The sequence below is a fragment of the Bufo bufo genome, chromosome 2 (assembly GCF_905171765.1).
Source record: "Bufo bufo chromosome 2, aBufBuf1.1, whole genome shotgun sequence".
NCBI classification, from domain to species: domain Eukaryota; kingdom Metazoa; phylum Chordata; class Amphibia; order Anura; family Bufonidae; genus Bufo; species Bufo bufo.
Genome location: NC_053390.1, coordinates 467476498 through 467501709, shown reverse-complemented (window position 1 = coordinate 467501709; position 25212 = coordinate 467476498). Strand labels below are relative to the sequence as shown.

Sequence of the window (25212 nt, the reverse complement as noted above, 5' to 3'; positions counted from 1 at the left end):
GAGGAGCTGGATGCCTAGCTCATATATATAGGAGGTCTGTGGCTTCAGTTCCTTGCTTGGTCCTCCTGTGTTCACATGCTTCTAAGACTGCTGCTGCTTCTGGTTCCTGATCCTGGCTTCGTCTGACTACCCTGCTGGTTCCTGATCCTGGCTTCGTCTGACTACCCTGCTGGTTCCTGATCCTGGCTTCGTCTGACTACCCTGCTGGTTCCTGATCTCTGGCCTCTCAAGACTCTGCTTCGGTTTCACCATTCGTTTGGACTTTTGCTTTACAGCATTATTTTCAATAAAGCCTTCTTATTTTCACTTATCTCTTGTTGTACGTCTGGTTCATGGTTCCGTGACATTAGGACCAAGCCATGAGTTCTGACGGTACAGGGCCATCCTCGCTACCCATGCTGGTTGCCAGACTTGATCAGCAGGATCACCTGTTGGGTCGGTTCGCTGTGGCGTTGCAAACCCTGCTTGAACGCACGGCTCATTTCGCTCCCGTTGCCGATGGGTCGGTTGTCGCTCCTACTGCCGCTCCGGTTGTTGCGCCAGAGTCTACCCCGACACCTGTTGTTGCGCCTGCGGTGTTTCGGGGTATGACCGGTTCTGCCCCTCTTCCACAGCCCTTTGGGGGAGAGCCAACTCAGTGCCGAGGTTTCCTTAACCAGGTGGGCATTTATTTCGAGTTGCTGCCACATGCCTTTCCTACTGAGAGATCAAAGGTGGGCTTCTTGATCTCGCTGCTCTCGGACAAGGCCTTGGCCTGGGCCAGCCCTTTATGGGAGAACAACAATCCGGTGGTTGCCGAGTTTTCCGGTTTTGTTGCTTCTCTTCGGAAGGTATTCGATGTGCCGGCTCGTGCTGCCTCTGCTGCGAAGCTCCTTATGTCCATCAGACAGGGTTCACGATCCGTAGCTGAATACGCCATTGAGTTTCGTACCCTGGCAGCAGAGGTGGGCTGGAATAATGAGGCTCTGGTCACTGCTTTCTCTCATGGTCTCTCGGATGCCTTGAAGGATGAGGTTGCAGCTAAGGACCTACCAGTGGAGCTCGAGTCTCTTATTTCTTTCCTGATTTTGATTGACACCAGACTCAGGGAGAGACCTTCCTTTAAGGAGAGCCTGCGGAGGTCTTCTAACAGATTGGCGCCTACGTTTGCTGTCCCACCCGTGCCTCCCTCTCCTCCCACGCCTCCTGGGGATGACTTGTCTGGGGGTGAACCCATGCAGCTGGGGTTTGCTCGCCTGTCCGAGGGGGAGAGGGTACTCCGGAGACGCGAGGGTCGATGCATGTACTGTGGTCTCGGTGGGCATTTTCGGTTGGCATGTCCGAACCGTCCGGGAAACGCTCGTACCTGAGATCCTGTCGGGGACAGATCTTGGGTGGAGTCTCCTCGTCCCCGGTTTCCCGTGTTGACAAACCACTGATTACTGTTGTCCTCTCCTGGGTCGGGGGCTCGGTGACGACCCAGGCGTTGGTGGACTCTGGTGCTGGTGGTTTGTTCATTGATAGTGTGTTCGCTGCCGCCAATTCCATTCCTCTGCAGGCTCGAGGTTCCCCACTGGCTCTTGAGGCGATAGACGGCAGACCCCTTTCTGTCGTCACACGTGACTCATGAGACCCTTCCAGTGGGGATAGCCATTGGTGCCGTTCACAGAGAGTCGGTCTGCCTCCAGGTTATTTCGTCTCCACACTACTCGGTGGTCTTGGGGTACCCCTGGCTCCAGAAGCATAATCCGACTTTCGATTGGAGATCGGCCGAGATCCTCTCGTGGTCACCGCAGTGTGGGGCTAGTTGCATCCATGGGTCTGTCAAGTTGCTGTGTACTTCCTCTGACTCTCTGTTGCCTCCTGAATATGAGGAGTACCGGGATGTATTCGATAAGGTGCGCGCGGTTGCCCTACCTCCGCACCGCCCATACGATTGTGCCATAGAGTTACAACCTGGTGCCGTTCCTCCTCGTGGCAAAGTCTATCCACTGTCGGTAGCGGAGAATGAGGCCATGGAGGAGTACGTGAGGGAGGCGCTTTCACGCGGACACATTCGCAAATCCTCGTCCCCGGCAGGGGCTGGATTTTTCTTTGTGAAAAAGAAGGGCGGTGAGTTGAGGCCTTGCATCGATTACAGGGGTCTCAATCGCATCACGATCAAGAACGCTTACCCGATACCCTTGATTTCCGAGCTGTTCGATCGCCTTAAAGGGGCCACGGTCTTTACCAAACTCGACCTGAGGGCGGCATATAACCTGGTAAGGATCAAGGCGGGCGATGAGTGGAAGACCGCGTTTAACACCAGGACCGGTCATTATGAATCCTTGGTTATGCCCTTTGGGTTGTGCAATGCGCCCGCAGTCTTTCAGGAATTCATCAACGATGTTTTCCGTGACCTGTTGCAGCAGTGTGTGGTGGTCTATTTGGATGACATCTTGGTATATTCTGAATCCATGGAGGCCCACATTCTGGATGTCAGACGAGTGTTGCAACGGTTACGAGAGAACAAGCTGTTCGGTAAGCTTGAGAAATGCGAATTTCACCGATCCCAGGTAACCTTCTTAGGTTACATCATTTCCGCTGAGGGGTTCTCCATGGATCCTGAGAAGGTTTCGGCTGTCTTACAGTGGCCCCAGCCCAGTGGTCTTCGTTCCCTGCAGCGCTTTTTGGGCTTCGCCAATTATTATCGGAAGTTCATCAGGGACTTTTCCATGCTGGCCAAGCCTCTCACGGATCTGACCAGGAAGGGCAGTAATTCCCAGGTCTGGCCGCTCGAGGCCATCCGAGCTTTTGAGGCCCTAAAGTCCGCTTTTGTGTCGGCTCCGATTCTGTCGCACCCCAACCCTGGGTTGCCCTTTGTCCTCGAGGTGGACGCGTCTGAGACGGGAGTAGGCGCCCTTCTGTCTCAGCGTAGAACACCAGAGGGTCCTCTGCTTCCTTGTGGGTTTTACTCCCGGAAACTGTCTTCCGCGGAGTGCAACTATCAGATTGGTGACAGGGAGTTATTGGCCATCGTGCAGGCCCTTAAAGAATGGAGGCACTTGCTCGAGGGTTCAGTGGTTCCGGTTCTCATCCTGACGGACCATAAGAATCTGACCTACCTTTCTGAGGCCAAGAGATTGACACCACGTCAGGCCAGATGGGCTCTGTTCTTGTCACGTTTTAATTACGTGGTCTCCTACCTACCCGGTTCCAAGAACATCAGGGCGGATGCCTTATCACGGCAGTACTCCGAGCTGTCCAGGGAGGAGTCGATTTCGACTTCGGTCATACCTCCGAATCAGATCCTGGCCGCCATTCGCACCAGCCTGACCTCTCCCCTGGGTGAGCAGATTTTGGCGGCTCAATCTGGTGCTCCCTCTGGGAGACCCAACGGCAGATGTTTTGTGCCTGAGGAGTTGCGCACTCGGTTGTTGCGAACCTACCATAACTCCAAGACCGCGGGGCATCCTGGAAAGAATCAGCTGTCCTGGGCTGTTTCACGTCTGTTCTGGTGGCCTTCCCTACGTTCCGACATCGCCGCATATGTAGCGGCATGCTCCGTTTGTGCCCAGAGTAAGTCCCCTCGGCACCTTCCGTTGGGCCTTCTGCAACCCATAGCCACCGGGGAGCGCCCATGGTCACACCTGGGGATGGATTTCATTGTGGACCTCCCTGCATCCCGAGGCCATACGGTCATTCTCATGATTGTGGATCGGTTTTCCAAAATGTGCCACTGTGTTCCTCTCAAGAAGTTACCCTCTGCACAAGAGTTGGCCACGATTTTTGCCAGGGAGGTCTTCCGGTTGCACGGTTTGCCCAAGGAGATTGTGTCGGATCGGGGGAGTCAGTTTGTGTCCAGGTTCTGGCGCGCCTTTTGCTCCCAGTTGGGGATTCATCTCTCCTTCTCCTCGGCCTACCACCCTCAGTCCAATGGGGCCGCAGAACGATCCAATCAGGCCTTGGAGCAATTCCTTCGTTGCTATGTCTCCGATCACCAAGACAATTGGGTTGACCTTCTGCCTTGGGCTGAGTTTGCCAGGAACACGGCGGTGAACTCTTCCTCTGGGACGTCTCCCTTCATGGCCAATTATGGGTTCCAACCTGCCGTGTTACCGGAGGTATTCTCTCCCCAGGATATTCCGGCTGTGGAGGATCACCTTTCCGTCCTACGTGCTTTTTGGGTACAGATCCAGAAGTCCCTTGAGGCCTCTGCGCAGCGCCAGAGACTCCAGGCTGATCGCAGACGAGCGCCTGCTCCTTCCTACCAGGTCGGAGACCGTGTATGGTTGTCCACCCGCAACCTCAACCTTCCAGTGCCCACTCCCAAGCTGGCGCCTCGCTTTGTTGGTCCCTTCCGAGTGCTTCGCAGGGTAAACCCGGTAGCCTATGCCCTTGCGCTTCCTCCTGGCATGCGGATCTCTAACGTGTTTCATGTCTCCCTGTTGAAGCCACTGGTGTGTAATCGTTTCACTTCCTCGGTTCCTCGGCCTCGTCCGGTCCGAGTGGGCAATCATGAGGAGTATGAGATGAGCAATATCCTGGACTCACGCCTGGTCCGCGGTCGGGTGCAGTTTTTGGTCCATTGGCGTGGTTATGGTCCAGAGGAGCGTTCCTGGGTTCCCTCCGCAGATGTCCATGCTCCTGCCTTGCTCCGAGCCTTCCACGCACGCTTCCCTCAGAAACCGTTTTTTGCTCCGCGGAGGAGGGGCCCTTGAGGGGGAGGTACTGTCATGGTCTTACCTTCTTGCTGTTCTCCTTCGTTTGACATGTGCTGGCGGCCATCTTGGTTTCTGGGTTTCTTGTAGCCTTCCACCCTGCGGCTCCTCCTTCCCACTGGGAGGAGCTGGATGCCTAGCTCATATATATAGGAGGTCTGTGGCTTCAGTTCCTTGCTTGGTCCTCCTGTGTTCACATGCTTCTAAGACTGCTGCTGCTTCTGGTTCCTGATCCTGGCTTCGTCTGACTACCCTGCTGGTTCCTGATCCTGGCTTCGTCTGACTACCCTGCTGGTTCCTGATCCTGGCTTCGTCTGACTACCCTTCTGGTTCCTGATCTCTGGCCTCTCAAGACTCTGCTTCGGTTTCACCATTCGTTTGGACTTTTGCTTTACAGCTTTATTTTCAATAAAGCCTTCTTATTTTCACTTCTCTCTTGTTGTACGTCTGGTTCATGGTTCCGTGACACAAATATGAGCATTTGCCCACTCAAGTCAGTTACAACGATGAACTGAAGTCAGGTCCAGACCCCGATGAGGACAACAAGCATGCAGATGAGCTTCCCTGAGATGGTTTCTGACAGTTTGTGCAGAAATTCTTTGGTTATGCAAACCGATTGTTGCTGCAGCTGTCCGGGTGGCTGGTATCAGACGATCATGGAGGTGAACATGCTGGATGTGGAGGTCCTGGGCTGGTGTGGTTACACATGGGGCCGGTTGGATCTACTGCCAAATTCTCTGAAACGCCTTTGGAGACTGCTTATGGTAGAGAAATGAACATTCATTGCACGGCAACAGCTCTGGTAGACATTCCTACAGTCAACATGCCAATTGCACGCTCCCTCAAATGTTGCGACATCTGTGGCATTGTGCTGTGTGTTCAAACTGCACATTTCAGAGTGTCCTTTTATTGTGGGCATTCTAAGGCACACCTGTGCAATATTCATGCTGTCTAATCAGCACCTTGATATGCCACACCTGTGAGGTGGGATGGATTATCTCGGCAAAGGAGAAGTGCTCACTAACACAGATTTAGACAGATTTGTGAACATTTGAGGGTAGTGGGTCTTTTGTGTATGTAGAAAATGTTTCAGATCTTTGAGTTCAGCTCATGCAAAATGGGAGAAAAATCAAAAGTGTTGCGTTTATATTTTTGTTCAGTGTATATGGCACATGGCTAGGGTTCTGGTGCATTTGCAATAGTAATTGTACCCCATTGTATCCCAATGTGTGTCTGACAGTCAAACATCTTTTTTTTAAACTGTTTCATTGAAGAAATAAATGTAAATTTCCTGAATCCCTCTCTTGCATTTACAAAAATGTAAATACAGTGCAGTATCTAATATTTATGAGGCCGTTATCTGAAAGTATTATGGAAAAATGTCAAAACATTAGAACAAACATAAAATGTTCTGATGGTCAAGTGGTGATCCATGTGCCATCTGCATGGGGCTATTGTGTATCGGCAGCTTTAGTTTTTTTTTTTAGCTTTATTTAGCTTCTGAATACAATGGTATCCAGGGCATAGCGGATTTGGTAGTCTTATTGTCTGAGGAGGTCCAAGGGTCATCCAGACATTGTCTACTGCACCAAGCTTGCCAACAATGCAAAAAATTACAAAGTACATAAAATAAAATAAAAATACCTCTAAAAACACAAATGCTGTGTAAACCTGGCCTTATATTTGGCTCTTGCCATAAAAGAATAATCATCACTCCAGTACAATGTAGTACAATTAATTATCTTGAAGAGATGTGTTTGTCAGCTCCAATAGGGAGGGAAGAGCGTAGGCAGAGTAGTTGGCGGCCTATCGTGCCATTGAGGAGGGGAGAACAGTTTACAGATTTAGTAGATAGGTGAGGGATGAACCTTACCCAAGATACTGCTCAAGATCATGCTGAACTTTAATGGTCTAAAAACCCTCCCTTGTGCACCATGAGAACTTGTCCCTCCCTAGCTCTATATATTTTTGTATAGCAATTATCTAAATGATGGAACAAATATTTTTGCTATAAGTATACTGCAGATAGAAGTTAGAGCAGTTTTACTCTATACCTACCTTCCTGAGCGTTCTTAAGAATATCATTTCCGGCTGCTGTAAAAATCCTATTAGCCACAGCTGTGGAAGACAGTGAAGGTACATATTGTCATTACAATTAATCAAACTGATCATTTCTGCTTACAGTAATATAACTTTATGATCGTGAAACCTCGCAGAAAAGAGTAATATAGGAGAGATCTCCCAAACATCATGGGGGGACATTTATCATACACCACAGCTTTACGATGGTCTATGATATCTCCTGTGCTGCCGAGGGATAGAAAGTACTGTACAGGGAAAACTGAACAGCAGCACAGTCATCTCTGGGATCTGATTTATGTAGGGCGCCTGGGATTTGTAGGGGGTATGCATTTAGGTGGTCTGTAAAATATGTATTTTTTTATAGAGTCTATGTATTTAGGTCACCTATATTGTTTGGGGATGATCTTTTATGTTGGGGTATGATGAAGGGGATCATATACACCGTTTGTCATTCAAATGCTGTAAGCTGGGGTATGTGCTTTAGAAATTGACAAACATTCGACCAAAAATTTTGTATACTGCATATATTGCGTCACTTTATATTCCACTTTTCAAAATCTCCCTAATATAGAAAACATGATATATGTGTCACGGACACTCCCGTGACAGGACACGTGCCAGGAGATCAGAGAGATTGGAAACACCTGGGTTAATCTGACTTGTTCCTTGTGGATCATTTGTGTCTGTGTTGTTTTGGCAAAGACCACACCTCTTGCAGGTGTTATTGGTTTGGTCATTTAACTTCCCCTATTTATTACTGCTTAGCCCCTTCTGGGGGTGCGGTTTATAGCTTAAGTTTCTGGACTCTGGCCTAGCTGGTTGTTGGCTCTTGATTGAGCTCCTGGCGCTGCCTTTGCCCCATATGAAGTTAAGTGTCGTCTTCGACTTTTGTTTGTTGTATTTCCCTGTCTTTTGTATCTAGGCCTGATGGAGACTCCTGTTCATCCTTCTGGTGAAGGAATAGATTGTCTCAAGTCCTGTCACTATACCAGGGCCCTACAGGGTGTGTTAGGGCTCTAGGTTCCTGTGTATGAACTTTCCTACCATCGAGGTTAGTTCATACTGATAGGTAGTCAGGACTTGGATTAGGGTTATTCTAGTAGGTGACCTCCTTTACCCTAGTTTCCAGGCCTAGTTCCTGTCCGCTTTCCTCCTGTGCTCGGTGTGGAGTTTTCCACCCACACCACATCCGTGAAATTATAAACCGCCAAATAACTGTCATTTTGTTTGTCTGTATCAGTTCAGCCATGGATGCTATTGCTGCACTGTCCGGACAGCTGCAGGGGCTGTCTCTGGAGGTAACTGACCTCCTCATGACAGACTCACAGATTCAAAGACCACAGTGGTGGTTACCAGGCCTGTCTTGAACCTAAAGTTGCCCTCCCGAATAGATTCTCGGGGGAAAGTGATAATTTTATTCGGTTCAGGGAACCGTGCAAATTGTACTTTAAGCTACGTCCACACTCATCTGGGGATGAGAGTCAGAGAGTGGGTGTGTTTATTTCATTGCGTAAAGGGGACGCCCAGTCTTGGGCTTTTTCTCTGCCTACCGGAACACAGTCCCTCCGATTGGTGGATGAATTTTTCAGAGCTCTAGTCTCATCTATAATGACTCGGATCGGACCTCCCTGGCCGAGACCAAGTTATGCGGCCTGCGTAAGGGAGAGCGTTTTGCGGAGATCTATTGCTCTGAGTTTAGGAGATACTGAGTGGAATGATCCGGCTCTCCGTAGTCAGGGATTAACTGAGAGGCTGAAAGACGCTATGTCTCTTGCTGTATGTATTGATAGACGCCTGAGAGAGAGAGAGAGAGAGAGATCGAAGGGCCCACTCTCTCAGGACATTCTATTAGATAATGTATCGTCTTTCTCTGACACTTTGGGTGAAGCTACTCCTGGGTTTGGGTCGGGAGACGAACCAATGCAGTTAGGGGGAGCTACCCCTGGATCCACTGGTAATAGGAAGGGAGTGTGTTTTTTCTGCGGAAAAAGGGGACATTTTATCAATGTATGCTCAGACATACAACGGCAAAAAGAGAGAAAAAAGACATTTAATTCTCATTTGACTCTTGGTGGAGTGAGAGGATGGTCAGAAAATGTGCATTTGTCTTTCACTGGTAGTACCCGATTTCTCCTGACCGCTGAGGTGGCGCTAGAGTCCAAGACTGTGGGTATTGAGGTGTTTATCGACAGTGGAGCAGGGGTGAACCTGATTGATGCTCAGTTTGTCGGTTTGTCCAGATGCACGGGTTGTCAGAAAAAAACATTCTTCGCTATTGATACTGCACCTCTTGCTCAGAAGTGTTTGTCTCGAGTGGTGCATGATATCAGATTACGAATGGGTGACTTTCATCAAGAATTTATCTTGTGTTTTGTGTTGGAAGGTCTCCCTGCACCGGTGGTTCTGGGTTTGCCGTGGCTTAGCAAGCACAATCCAACTTGGCAAATTCTGGATTGGGGTGATTATTGCATTGACAATTGTCTTAATACATCTTTTTCTGTTGTAACTACCAAGAATTCACCCTCTTTTATATCTGAGTTTGCAGACGTGTTTTCTGAGAGTGGATGCCAGGATTTACCTCAACATTGGGAATATGATTCAATCTTATTCCCGGAGCTAAATTGCCTAAATCTAGGTTGTATAACCTTTCTGAACCTGAAAGACAGCCCATGAGAGAGTATATTACCGAGAGTTTGGCCAAAGGACATATTTTATTTATTTATTTTATGCACTTATATAGTGCTACTATATTCCGCAGCACTTTACAGACATTAGAATCCAACTGTCCCCAATGGGGCTCACAATCTAAGGTCCCCATCAGTACGTCTTTGGAGTGTGGGAGGAAACCGGAGAACCCGGAGGAAACCCACGCAAACACGGGGAGAACATACAAACTCCATGTAGATGTTGTCCTTGGTCGGATTTGAATCTAGGACCCCAGCACTGCAGGGCACCAGTGCTAACCACTGAGCCACCGTGCTGCCCACATATAAGACCTTCCAAGTCTCCAGTGGCAGCAGGGTTCTTTTGTGTTAAAAAGAAAGACGGAGGTCTTCAGCCATGTTTGGATTTCAGTGAACTTAATCGGATTATTGTCCGTGATCCCTACCCTCTTCTTTTAATTCCTGATTTGTTCAACCAGATTATTGGCGCTAAGGTGTTCTCCAAGTTGGACCTAAGGGGGACATATAATCTGGTTAGGATTAAGGAAGAGGATAAATGGAAGACGGCTTTTAATACTCCTGTGGGGCACTTTGAGAACCTGGTCATGCCTTTCGGGTTGACCAATGCTCTTGCGGTGTTTCAACACTTTGTAAATAACATTTTTTTATCACCTGGTGGGGAGACTTGTAGTCGTGTATTTAGATGACATTCTAATTTATTCTCCAGACATGGAAACACATCAGGATCATGTGAGACACTCAGGCCTATAGTCTAGGGCTTGGATTCACTGAATGAAAGGCTGTCTAAGTGGGCTGACGGCCTACTCCAGCAATTGATTGGATCCATGCCTGGTTTTATGAGACACAAAGAATGTATTATAAACAATGCACAACCTCAAGTGGGGAAAAGCGTTTCTATGGGTAACTGCTGATGTTACGGCATTATACACATCCATATCCCAAGATCAGGCTATATCTGCATTACAGTGGTTCTTGTCAACATATAGCGATTAAACTGCACTTTTGCAGGATTTTTTATGCACAGCCATACATTATTTGTTGACACACAATTATTTTATGTTTTGCAATTCGTACTATTTACAAATATCTGGTGCGTCTATGGGGGGCAAAAGTATTGCCATCAATTGCAAATATCTTCATGTGTCTGTGGGAACATCAATATCTGTTCTCTCACAATAATCCATTCTTTGACCACCTGCAGTGGTACGGTCGCTACATCGATGACCTGTTGTTTATATGGGTTGGGGATGTAGCGATCGTACCAGATTTCATAAAATACATAAACAACACAAAAAATTAGCATTTTACATATCACTGTGATACTATGGAAATTTATTTCCTTGATTTGAATCTGACAGCCTCACCAGACACAGGGAGGATTATTACATCCATCTATAGAAAAATCACTGCAGGTAATACTATACTCCATGGTAAATCATGCCACCCTGCACATACAATCAAAAGTATACTTGTGGGTGAACTAGTCAGAGCAAAGCGGACATGCACATGTGAACAGGATTACCAAAAAGAATCCACTGCCATAGCACAGAGATTAAGACGACGCAGTTATCCTGACTGACAGAGCCCAAAAACTGGTTGGTCAGAGAGATATTGGGTGTTCTACCGAGAAACCGAGCACGGTGGAAGTCAATGGGAGAACCCCAGGCACCCCCTGCTCTGAAGAGGGGAGGGTGTCGGGACTCTAGTTCGGCTTAGGAGTCCCTGCTCTGACTCCATATATAGCTATGTATGTACATGGAGTCAGTGCTTGGGGACACCACAGTGTATTTAAATTTAATTTAGCCTGTATTTCAGAAACGTTTCTTCCGGGATTCGAACTCACGGCCTTCTGTATTAGACCTGCAAAAGGACCATTGATGACGTAATCGCGCTCACCACGTTAGCGCAGGTCCTGCTGAATGAAGATAGAAATCTTCTATCTTTATTCAGCAGGACCTGCGCTTATGTCACCGCGCTCACCACGTGGTGAGCGTGATTACGTCAAAGGTCCTTTTGCAGGTCCTGAAAGAAGAAGCAAGAAGACGATGTCAGCTGCGTGATCAATTGGATGAGGTGAGTTAATTATTTTTTTTTTTTAACCCCTCAATACACATTTTAGTAAGCATTCTGTATTAAGAATGTTATTATTTTCCCTTATAACCATGTTATAAGGGAAAATAATAAAATTAATAGAACACCTAACCCAAACCCGAACTTCAGTGATGAAGTCCGGGTTCGGTTCTGGGTACCACATGCAGTTTTTTTCACGCGCATGCAAAACGCATTGCACTCGCGCGGAAAAAACTGAACATCGGAACCCAATCGTAGTCAAAACTGACTGCAATCGCATGCCTTCTCGCGCAGTTTTCCCACAATGCACACGCGACGCATCCGGAGCAAATCCGGGATGCCCATGTGAAAGAGGCCTTAACTGACATGACTAAGAAAGGTTTTTCAAATATCACAAATCAGCAACAATACTGTTTTTTAAAATATGAAGATGAAACATATGAGAATTAAAAACAACTACTTACAATTCTGTTTAACAGCCCATAAAGGAACAAATACTATAGAAACTACATACAGAAGTGAAGAACATTCAAAATAAGAGAAATCGGAAAAAAAACGCATATGCGTTTTTTCCATATATCGAAAATATATATGAAACTACATCAATTATTGAAGTTCTATTTATATTCAATACATGTACTAATTTTAAACTGTTTTAAATCGAATTTATTCTATCATTATGTCTTTTATCACATTTAGGAACTTCAAGGGTAACACTGGAAACAACATTTGGACATCTTAACCTAAATCACACTATTTACAATAACATTTTAGAAAATATTGGAAAAATGCATAGAAATCGCATAAAAATCGTGTAGAAATTATTTATGTATTTTTCATCGAAAATCCATATTAAGCTTTATTTATTCATTGTATTGATATTTTTAACAGTTTAAGTTTATGTATATTTATGTATATTTTAATTATAAAATTATATACTTTTTTTCCGGGTTTTTGGAGCATCATACAGCTGACTCCAGGTTTTCCAAGCAACATACAAACAGCTATAAAAGGTTTGATTTTGTGGGATTTCGGATATGGCTACTGAAGAAGAGGTTTGAACCTTGAAAAGCGTTTAGCGGACATTCCGAAAAGACCCACTTAACTAATCGCGAAAAAGCGATCAAAAATCCTCCAGACACTACTGGCAAGTTTTTGAATACTTCAGGCAAAAGCGAATACAAATCGAACATTCAAGCAGCTCCCCTAAATCTTGCGAGATTATAAAACGGGACTCACAACTACGACGTGGGACGCAGAGTTACAGCAGAAACAAGCGCAAGCACACAGGCGAACACCAACGGAGGTAACAGCTAAAGGCACCGTGATCAAGGAGGTGAGTGCACTGTACATAGAGTGGGACGCCACTCTAATCAGTACAATACCACAGCTTTGCAGAACAAAACAGTGAGTAACAAACATACTATATTTCTCACCACTGTATTAGACACGGATGTATCATTAAATTAAATCCCTAGTAAATATCGGGAGTTGAACAAAACTGTGAACAACATACTATTGATATATGCTGAAAGAAACGCTGTTGCAAAATCATTGTGATCACCAACATCCATGTTTTTAAAGTGAGGGTGGCAGGGATAGCTGCATCCTGAAACTGGAAAATAATTAAAGGGGTTATCCCATCATAATGATCACTGTTAAATCTGTTAATGATTTGACAGTGATCATTTTTGTAAATATACTTTATTAACAAATTCCCACCGATTAGGAGAAAATTCATCCCCACTTACCTTATTGTTGTGACTCGGTCTCCCCTGGTTACGACCACCGCTCTTCCGCAAAATCCCGATGGTCGTGCTTGCCCAGAAGACTTCTTCTTTTCTCCCGGCCGGGCCACTCGCTGTCCTGAACGCGCACGCTGCCGCGCATGCGCGACGGTGACTTCTTCCCGGCCAGAATAGTACAGAGCTGCGAACGCGCACGCCGGCTCTGTACTATACTGGCCAGAAATAAGTCACATTGCGCATGCGCGGCAGCGTGCGCGTTCAGTCCAGCGCGCGGCCCGGCCGGGAGAAGACTTCAATCAAGATGAAGCCCGCCCCCAGCCAGAATCCAGGAAGTGAACGCGCGGTGGCAGCAGGTAAGTATGAAACTGCTAAGTGGGATAACCCCTTTAACTACTTATAGACTGCTATTGATGACTGTTGCCTTGATATTAACTGCTTCAACCAACAACCGCTGCTTCAATATTGCATCAATATTGCTTCTATCCTTGTCACCGATTAGAACAAGTATTAATGACATTTGCTGTTACCAATATAATATTGCTGCTATATAATAACCACTGCTCTAATATTGCTGCTAGAATAACCTCTGCTCCAAATATTGTCAATTTTGCTGCTATCAATAACCACTATTTTTATACACGCTTTTACATTTTTAAATTATTTTATTGTTCAGATTGTTAATTTAAATCATTGTTGTTGAAATTTTGTGATAATAATTATTATTATTATATTAACCCTTGATTACCTACATAACCAGATGAGGAGTGCCTGCTATATTTGAAAAACGTATTACATCAATCTGCAAGAGCACCCGTCCTTTGATATCAGGAAAGTGAGCCACTATATAATTTTTAATGACTAAGAAAGGGACAGATGTCTCAGTGTGGTCTGATTCGGCGTTGCGAGCCTTTTCTGCGATTAAAGAATGCTTCTTCTGCCCCTATATTGGTGCAGCCGGATGTATCACAACATTTCATTGTGGAAGTGGACGCGTCCGAGGTGGGGGGTAAGAACAATTTTATCGCGAGGCCCAACACCTGGTAAATGGCGACCATGGTGCATTTTTCTCTAAAAATCTCTCTTCGCTGAGAGAAATTATGATGTGGGTAAAATAGAGTTACTGGCCTTTAAGTTGGCTATTGAGGAGTGCAGTCATTGGTTGGAAGGGGCGATTTATCAGATCACGGTGTTCACTGATCACAAAAATCTGGCTTACCTGGAGTCGGCCAAACAACTGAACCCGAGACAAGCCAGATGGTCATTTTTTTTCACCAGATTCAATTTCACTGTCACTTATCGTCCTGGGGTGAAGAACGTCAAGGCGGATACCTTGTCACGTAGTTTTCCTGGAGGTGGTGATTTTGAAGATCCGAGTCCCATACTGTCTAAAGGGGTGGTGATATCCGCTCTTTACCCTAACCTTGAGGTGAATGTGTTAGAGGCTCATGGAGACGCACCGGATTCGTGTCCCACTGGGAAACTATTTGTGCCAACGGAATTGCATCACAAGGTGTTTGAGGAACATCATTGTATGGCTCTTACGGGACACCCTGGAAGCAGATCCACTGCCAACCTCATATCTCATAGATTCTGGTGGCCGGGGTGGCGTAAGTGTGTTAAGGACTATGTGTCAGCCTGTACCACCTGTGCACGTGCCAAGGTGACACGTACTCGGTCTTCTGGATCTTTACTTCCGTTACTTATCCCTTCCAGACCATGGACTCATGTATCCATGGATTTTATCACTGATCTTCCTAACTTCAGAAAAGACAGTTATTCTGGTGGTAGTTGATGGCTTTAGTAAAATGGTGCACTTTATTGCTTTACCGGGCCTACCTAATGCTAAAACACTTGCACAAGTATTTGTAGACAACATTGTGAAACTCCATGGCATTCCCTCTGACGTGGTCTCTGATCGTGGGACTCAGTTTGTTTCCAGATTCTGGAAAACGTTCTGTACTCGACTGGGGATGCAACTGTCCTTTTTTTCGGCTTTTCATCCTCAGTCGAACGGACAGATGGATCACACTAATCAGAATCTGGAGACTTACTTGAGATGTTTTGTATCTGAGAACCAGGAGGAGTGGTCTTCCTTTTTGTCTTTAGCAGAGTTTGCCATAAACAATCATAGTCAGGAGTCCACTGGTGAGTCGCCGTTTTTTTGGGGCATATGGGTTTCACCCACAGTTTGGCCCATTTTCTGGTTCTGATACTTCTGGTATCCCTGAGGAAGGACGTTTTTCATCATCATTGTCATCGATATGGCGAAAGATTCAATGCACCCGACATGAGTGCCAGTCGCTTGGTGAAAGCCTTTCACAAGTCTCACCCGGATAAGGTAGGCCCTTGGCAATGACCATACCTCTTGCAGGTGTTGTTGGTTTGGTCATTTAACTTCCCCTATTTATTACTGCTTACCCCTTCTGGGGGTGCTCTGGCCTAGCTGGTTGTTGGATCTTGGTTGAGCTCCTGGCGCTGCCTTTGCTCCACATGAAGTTAAGTTTTGTCTTCCCTATTTGTATTTTGTTTGTTGTATTTCCCTGTCTTTTGTATCTAGGCCTGAGGGAGACTCTTGTTCGTCCTTCTGGTGGAGGAATAGATTGTATCAAGTCCTGTCTCTATACCAGGGCCCTACAGGGTGTGTTAGGGCTCTAGGTTCCTGTGTATGAACTTTCCTACCATCGAGGTCAGTTCATACTGATAGGTAGTCAGGACTTGAATTAGGGTTATTCTAGGAGGTGACCTTCTCCTTTACCCTAGTTTCCAGGCCTAGTTCCTGTCCCCTTTCCTTCTGTGCTTGGTATGGAGTTTCCCACCCACACCGCATCCATGACAATAAGCTTTTCAAGAGTCAGATTAATGGTATAATACTGTCAGATACTCACAATGTTCCCCCCAGGTTGTAAAGTTGGTGGAGTTGACTATGGCACTTGTAGTTTCTTCACCAATGTCCCCATAAACCACAGACACTTTTAGACATCCTGCTGTCTTCTTTGTATGGTCTCCAAGAGCTATGCTATTAAAATCACCTGCAAGACACATTCAATTCTCATATGTTATTAAAAAGAAGAAAATTACAAAGCACAAAAAAATAATGTCGTCTTCAACTGTGGTGGAGTGCAGTACAATACAAGTGAAAGTGGTTTACCAATTCCCAACATAGAACTGAAGAAAAGGATCATGGCACTCCAGATAATGAACAGGTACAGCAGCAACGTTTCAAAACAATCTTAGGTCTTTCTCGAGAGTTAAAACATTGCTGCTGTACATCACCATTCACACAAAAAACTTTTTACATCACGTATAAAAGATGTTAAAAGGGTATCAGTCATCAATATGAGATCAGTGGGGGCCCAACTGTTGGCACCCCCACAGATCAGCTGTTTAAGGATCTGCAGCGCTAGTGCAAGAGCTGCGTTCTCTTCATCTCTTCAGTGTTTACCAGCACACTGTCTACATTGTAGTGGTGGTGCAATTACAGCTTCCTCCCCCATTCATGTGAATAGTAATTAAACTGCACCACTGCTACAATGTAGATGGTGTGTAGGTAAACACTGAAGCGAGTGCAGCTCTTGCACAAGTGGCATGGCACTTTCAAACAGTTGATCAATTGAATAGGACTTCCACCAATTTGATATTGATGACCTATCCTGAGGGGTTCACAAGGAATTAATAAAATTATTTTAAACACCTAAATATTACTTTGATATAAAAAAAAGTCCCCAAATAGCATTTATTCTTTATAATGGCTTGTTTTTTTTCTAGGGGTGATCATCAGGGGAAAAAAAATGGCTGCTGCCCTATTAGCACACATAAAACCCGCCCTATTTCACAGCTGGACGGGTTAGTTCCTTTAAAGCAGGAGCTAAAGAGCTGTCTCAGCTCTTACCACAGCTCTACCTGTCATAAACTATGATCCTACAAACAGCTGATACCACCTATAGCTCTGTATGTGTAGGAATGAACAAGTGAAAGGGCAGGCAAGGTGAGACTGCGGTAATGTGGCAAACTGCCCACACCGCACCAGTCCGTACTCTGTGCTTTCACTTCCTTACTTTGTGCCATATTTTAGAGTAGGATCTCAGAATGAACCAAAAGTTTGCAGCTAGCAAATTTTTGTCTTTTTACATTTAGTATAACATTTTACCATTTATATTCATATAATGGAGTTACCCATGAAACCTAACCCCTATTAGGTTACATCTACAGTTGAACTATACAGTCATGTGAAAAAATTAGGACACCCTTTGAAAGCATGTGGTTTTTTGTAACATTTTTAATAAATGGTTATTTCATCTCCGTTTCAACAATACAGAGAGATTAAAGTAATCCGACTAAACAAAGAAAACTGAAGAAAAGTCTTTTCAAGATCTTCTGTAAATGTCATTCTACAAAAATGCCTATTCTAACTGAGGAAAAAGATAGGACACCCTTGCCCCTAATAGCGAGTGTTACCTCCTTTGGCTGAAATAACTGCAGTGAGACGGTTCTTGTAGCCATCTACCAGTCTTCGACATCGGTCTGAGGAAATTTTACCCCACTCCTCAATGCAGAACTTTTTCAGCTGTGAGATGTTTGAGGGGTTTCTTGCACGTACAGCCCTTTTCAAGTCACCCCACAGCATCTCAATGGGATTCAAATCTGGACTTTGACTTGGCCATTCCAGGACTCTCCATTTCTTCTTTTTCAGCCAATCTTTGGTTGATTTACTAGTATGTTTTGGGTCATTGTCATGTTGCATGGTCCAGTTCCGCTTCAGCTTTAATTTTCTAACTGATGGTCTCACATGTTCTTCAAGCACCTTCTGATACACAGTAGAATTCATCGTGGATTCTATGATGGTGAGCTGACCAGGTCCTGCTGCAGCAAAGCAGCCCCAAACCATGACACTTCCACCTCCATGCTTCACAGTTGGTATGAGGTTCTTTTCTTGGAATGCTGTGTTTGGTTTACGCCAAACATGTCCTCTGCTGTTGTGTCCAAATAATTCAATTTTGGACTCATCTGTCCAAAGAACATTATTCCAGAAGTCCTGGTCTTTGTCAACTTTATCGCTGGCAAATGTCAGTCTGGCCTCGATGTTTCTCTTGGAAAGCAAAGGTTTCCTCCTTGCACACCTCCCATGCAAGTTAAACTTGTACAGTCTCTTTCTGATTGTAGAGGCATGTACTTCTACATCAACAGTAGCCAGAGCCTGCTGTAGTTCTCGAGATGACACTTTAGGGTTTTTGGATACCTCTTTTAGCATCTTGCGGTCTGCTCTTGGGGTGAACTTGCTGGGGCGACCAGTCCTGGGCATGTTGGCAGTTGTTTTGAAAGCCCTCCACTTGTAGACTATCTTCCGGACAGTGGAATGGCTGATTTCAAAATCTTTTGAGATCTTTTTAAATCCCTTCCCAGACTCATAGGCTGCTACAATCTTTTTTCTGAAGTCCTCTGACAGCTCTTTTGCTCTCACCATGGTGCTCACTCTCACTTCAACAGTCAGGAGCACACCAAACTAAATGTCTGAGGTTTAAATAGGGCAAGCCTCATTCAACATGCAGAGTAACGATCTACTAATTATGTGCACCTGGTGTGATATACCTGTGTGAGATCTGAGCCAATTTAAGAGGGAATACATGTGAGGGTGTCCTATCTTTTTCCTCAGTTAGAATAGGCATTTTTGTAGAATGACATTTACAGAAGATCTTGAAAAGACTTTTCTTCAGTTTTCTTTGTTTAGTTGGATTACTTTAATCTCTCTGTATTGTTGAAACGGAGATGAAATAACCATTTATTAAAAATGTTACAAAAAACCACATGCTTTCAAAGGGTGTCCTAATTTTTTCACATGACTGTAGTTTACACACTGCAGTTACCTGACCACAAGCATCAGATAGCATAGAACCCATCAGAATGTATAATAATAGGGCATGTGTAAGATTACCTCTATGTTCATTACACAGCTTGATCCGTTGTCCTAAGTCCATTGCTAGTAAGAGTTCTCTGTAGGCCTGTAATATAAAGCAATGTAAGGTCAGCTTTAGACTGTGTATACATCTCTTCATCTAGAAAAGGGATTAGAAACCTTCGGCACTCCAGCTGTTCCGAAACTACAACTCCAAGCATGCTCCATTCATTTCTATGAGAGTTCTGAGGGGAGCAGAGCAAGAATGCATGCTGGGAGTTATAGTTTCACAACAGCTGGAGTGCCGGAGGTTGCCTACCCCAGATCTAGAATTCATTTTGTGTATATTTTTTAGAATATAATTCCCTTACCGTTAGCCCCAGTTGTTGTTCAGGATTTATAACCCTGTCAAGACTAAGGCATACCTGAGCTTTTAACCCTTTGAATGTTGGAAAAATCAGTGCAGTGCACTTTTGGCTCATGTGGGTTTTTGCCATTTTGGTGTGCGGCAACTCAGGGATAACATCTGCGAACACAAGAGCAGCATCTCTCCCTCCAAACCTAAAGAGGACCTGACACCTTTCCTGGCAGGTCGTTTTTAGCAACTAATTGCATTTCTACTGTAATAATTCTAGAGCACTTTTTTCACATAACTCTAGGTCATGTCTTTCCTCCTTTATCTCTACTAGAAGTTTATGAATGAATTGCCAAACGTCTGCAATAAAGATCCAACTGGATGTTACCAGTTGGGGTGTGTTCCTGCACAGTCTGCCACTGGCTGCACTGACTGGACAGTGCCAGACTGCAGGGACACAACCCCAACGGGTAACACCCAGATTAATGGCAAATCATTCATAAAGATAAAGTGGGAGTAATAGAGGAATGGCACAGCATAGAGTCACTGCAGACTTGTTAGTACATGGGAGATGCAAGTAGTTACTAAAACAGCAGAAGGGGTAGAAGGTCCTATTTAAAGGGGTTCTCTGGGAAGAGAAAAGGAAAATACTTAAATGTTACTTTTTTATAAATATATTCTCAAATACCTTTCATTATTTATAATGGCTCGTTTTGTCTGGGGAGCAGTCATCAGGGGAAGCAAAATGGCCACCGTCCCATCAGTTCACACAAAACCTCTCCTGATCACACATGAGGACAAGTTAGGGTACTTTCACACTAGCGTTATTCTTTTTTGGTATCGAGTTCCGTCACAGGGGCTCAATACCGGAAAAAAAACGATATGAACTATATAAATTTGGGCATCAAAATAGATTTTGTCTATATCGCCCTATCGCGATAGATGACCACGGAGCGGTAATGAATTGAAGAAGCTTCTCACTCAACGGTCCGTGGCCTGCCGACTCGGCACCGCGCTGCACTGGCCAGGGCCTTGCATGCACACATAGTCAGCGCTCAGGCTGACGCTGTGTGTGATGTCAGGTCCCTCCCAGTGCATGCTGGAAAGAAGACGTGGTCCGTCTCCTGCGGACTCCATCAGCCAGCAGCGCACCCTGCAGGAAAGGTATGTATTTGTGCACATACAGAAGAAAATAATATATTGCGATATATATAGTTATTGCACATAGCTCAAATTATATCGCGATATAGATTAGGACAGGTTTTGTGTGTACTGATAGGACAGCGGCCATTTTATTTTTCTGAATGATTGCTCCCTAGACAAAACAAGCCATTCTAAGTAATGAAAGGTATTTGTGAATATATTTATTATAAAATAATATTTAAGTTTTTTCATTATTTTTTATTCCTGGAGAAGCCCTTTAAGAGTAGACTGAAACAACTTAAGTATACCTGTCATATGCATACAGGTAAAGGACATCAACATATTTCCTCTGGCATTTGTGTCCTATCATGGCAGAATTAAGAAGCTTTCATTGGAGAGCAGTCAGAAGGTTTTATATACACTGCTCAAAAAAATAAAGGGAACACTTAAACAACACAATGTAACTCCAAGTCCATCACACTTCTGTGAAATCAAACTGTCCACTTAGGAAGCAACACTGAGTGACAATCAATTTCACATGCTGTTGTGCAAATGGGATAGACAACAGGTGGAAATTATAGGCAATTAGCAAGACACCCCCAATAAAGGAGTGGTTCTGCAGGTGTGACCTGACCACTTCTCAGTTTCTATGCTTCCTGGCTGATGTTTTGGTCACTTTTGAATGCTGCCGGTGCTTTTACTCTAGTGGTAGCATGAGACGGAGTCTACAACCCACACAAGTGGCTCAGGTAGTGCAGCTTATCCAGGATGGCACATCAATGCGAGCTGTGGCAAGAAGGTTTGCTGTGTCTGTCAGCGTAGTGTCCAGAGCATGGAGGCGCTACCAGGAGACAGGCCAGTACATCAGGAGACGTGGAGGAGGCCGTATGAGGGCAACAACCCAGCAGCAGGACCGCTACCTCCGCCTTTGTGCAAGGAGGAACAGGAGGAGCACTGTCAGAGCCCTGCAAAATGACCTCCAGCAGGCCACAAATGTGCATGTGTCTGCTCAAACGGTCAGAAACAGACTCCATGAGGGTGATATGAGGGCCAGACGTCCACAGGTGGGGGTTGTGCTTACAGCCCAACACCGTACAGGACGTTTGGCATTTGCCAGAAAACACCAAGATTGGCAAATTCGCCACTGGCGCCCTGTGCTCTTCACAGATGAAAGAAGGTTCACACTGAGCACATGTGACAGACGTGACAGAGTCTGGAGACGCCGTGGAGAACGTTCTGCTGCCTGCAACATCCTCCAGCATGACCGGTTTGGCATTAGGTCAGTAATGGTGTGGGGTGGCATTTCTTTGGAGGGCCGCACAGCCCTCCATGTGCTCGTCAGAGGTAGCCTGACTGCCATTAGGTACCGAGATGAGATCCTCAGACCCCTTGTGAGACCATATGCTGGTGCGGTTGGCCCTGGGTTCCTCCTAGTGCAAGACAATGCTAGACCTCATGTGGCTGGAGTGTGTCAGCAGTTCCTGCAAGACGAAGGCATTGATGCTATGGACTGGCCCGCCCGGTCCCCAGACCTGAATCCAATTGAGCACATCTGGGACATCACGTCTCGCTCTATCCACCAACGTCACGTTGCACCACAGACTGTCCAGGAGTTGGCAGATGCTTTAGTCCAGGTCTGGGAGGAGATCCCTCAGGAGACCGTCCGCCACCTCATCAGGAGCATGCACAGGCGTTGTAGGGAGGTCATACAGGCACGTGGAGGCCACACACACTACTGAGCCTCATTTTGACTTGTTTTAAGGACATTAAATCAAAGTTGGATCAGCCTGTAGTGTGTTTTTCCACTTTAATTTTGAGGGTGACTCCAAATCCAGACCTCCATGGGTTAAAAAATTTGATTTCCATTTTTTTTTTGTGTGTGATTTTGTTGTCAGCACATTCAACTATGTAAAGAACAAAGTATTTCAGAAGAATATTTAATTAATTCAGATCTAGGACGTGTTATTTTTGTGTTCCCTTTATTTTTTTGAGCAGTGTATATTTCTATTATTCATTTGCCAACACCATGGGTAAATGCCAACCCTGTCATTCTGCAAGATTTATTTTTGCATGTTCCAGAAATAGTACTGGAGTAGGGTAAGTGAGCACTCACACTATGGCATCAACTATATAAAATGTATTGGTATAATTGATTATATGTATATAGATCAATTGAATATTTAAAATGTAGAAAATAAATTAAAATAATAGCAGCATATATATTAGAAGCAGCATAAATTGATAGCAGCAATGTGGTATCACAGTAATAACAGCGTTATTGCATAACCAAAAAAATCTGGGTTTAGGTCAGTGGCAATAAATATACAAGTGGTGACAGCAATGAAAAAATATAGTGAAAAAATGGACGGAAAAGTGCTGATCCAAAAATAATCAAAAATGAATAAATAGTGTATGAAAATCTCCAATGATTTCAAACATTTCAAAAAAAACTGTGAAAAAATCTCCAATACAATCCCAGAAAGCAGTGTATATTTCTCTTAATAGTTAATGTCCAAAGTTTTCTGGTCACATGTGAAAAAAACTCCAAAGATAGAACAGCAAATAACCTCAGTATCTGAGGAAAGGGATTTAGGGGTCATTATTTCAGAAGACTTAAAGGTAGGCAGACAATGTCATAGAGCAGCAGGAAATGCTAGCAGAATGCTTGGGTGTATAGGGAGAGGAATTACCAGTAGAAAGAGGGAGGTGCTCATGCCGCTCTACAGAGCACTAGTGAGACCTCATTTGGAGTATTGTGCTCAGTACTGGAGACCATATCTCCAGAAGGATATTGATACTTTGGAGAGAGTTCAGAGAAGAGTTACTAAACTGGTACATGGATTGCAGGATAAAACTTACCAGGAAAGATTAAAGGACCTTAACATGTATAGCTTGGAAGAAAGACGAGACAGAGGGGATATGATAGAAACTTTTAAATACATAAAGGGAATCAACAAGGTAAAAGAGGAGATAATATTAAAAAGAAGAAAAACTGCTACAAGAGGACATAGTTTTAAATTAGAGGGGCAAAGGTTTAAAAGTAATATCAGGAAGTATTACTTTACTGAGAGAGTAGTGGATGCATGGAATAGCCTTCCTGCAGAAGTGGTAGCTGCAAATACAGTGGAGGAGTTTAAGCATGCATGGGATAGGAATAAGGCCATCCTTCATATAAGATAGGGCCAGGGGCTATCCATAGTATTTAGTATATTGGGCAGACTGGATGGGCCAAATGGTTCTTATCTGCCGACACATTCTATGTTTCTATGTTTCTATGTTTCTATGTATTGACCTTCCAATTCACTATATGGCTCTTAATTGTTAACTTTGAATCATAAGCCGATATATGTGATTAGTCTTGCCTCCTTCTGTATATTCCAGATACGGCTGCTGGCAAATTGCAAATTGGCGGAGGACCTGTAGCGTCACGCTACACTATGTACTTGTATGTATTAGTGTATATAATAAACACAGCGATTGCATCCTGTATATTCCAGATACGGCTGCTGACAAATTGTCCCAGTGAGTAATAGGTGCAGAGGACATGTGGCGTCTCGCTGCACAATGCACTTGTGTATGTTAGTGTATATAATGAACACAGCGATTGTGTCCTGGTATTCCAATTGACTTAAATGTATCCTGGATAGTAAGACAGAAAATAGAGTAACTCTTACCTCCTATTCTATATTTCAGAGGGGGCTGTTATCAGAATGTCCTGGGAGGCGAGCTGGAGATGCCGCGACGTTTGGCTCCTCGTGTCTTCCACTGGCCGTACCAAGTATCGCGGTATTTCAGGTGAGACTTCCACTTTCTCTTTGTTAGCGTGATCCCAATGATAGTAAGTAATGAAAATTTAAACAAATGGAATCAATGTTCGGATATTATAAACTTTAGAGTTGCATGGCCATGCATATTAGATTCTTTATAGCGGAGGTATTACAAAAGTGTCCAATATACCAGACGCGTTTCGAGATGATTCCACATCGCTTCCTCAGTGGTCATACTTGGAACTTTGAACCTCCCTCTTTTAAGTCCTTTTGGATCCTCCATAAAATATGGTCACTGGATTAGAATCCAGAATCGGATTGTAATGAAATTGATGCTGTGCCTTTGATGCGGTATTGTTGTGGTTTTTTACTTGTAGATGCGTTTTTTTGTATAATCGATAGATCAGACTGCGGTACATAACTGTATGTAATGAAAATTCGATCTGACATTCAGAACCATATAAATTTACGGTATTGCCATAAAAATAGGTATACATCTTAAATGATATAAAATATTGCTAAAATGAGAATAAAAATAAAAATATATACTGGGGCATATATAAGAACAAACTAAAATCAGTATAAATAAATTGAGTTAAATATCTGTTCAGAAGTAAACTTTGTTTCGTCCTATTGTGTCAGGGAAATCATAGAAATGGGAAGAGGTGCCAAACAAGAGGGAAGGTCACAGTGCCGGTAAACGGACAGATATGTGACCTACCATCGGGGATGGGGCATCAACCTTAAAGAAAACCGAACAGTTCTAATTCAGAATTCAGTCCAAATGGTAAATG

The 25212-nt window shown here is 44.6% G+C and overlaps 1 protein-coding gene across 5 annotated transcripts in view; it reads right to left on the bottom strand.

Annotated features, from left to right (window-relative positions):
- Positions 1–25212, bottom strand: part of LOC120989528 (protein mono-ADP-ribosyltransferase PARP14-like) — a 245264-nt gene that overhangs the window by 23870 nt on the left and 196182 nt on the right. For all 5 annotated transcript variants that reach the window (XM_040417684.1, XM_040417688.1, XM_040417687.1 and 2 more), the window contains 3 exons: positions 19193–19259; positions 16149–16292; positions 6738–6797 (listed from right to left, as the gene is read on the bottom strand). In XM_040417684.1, the coding sequence (XP_040273618.1) occupies positions 6738–6797; positions 16149–16292; positions 19193–19259 (271 nt within the window). The remainder of the gene's footprint in view (positions 1–6737; positions 6798–16148; positions 16293–19192; positions 19260–25212) is intronic.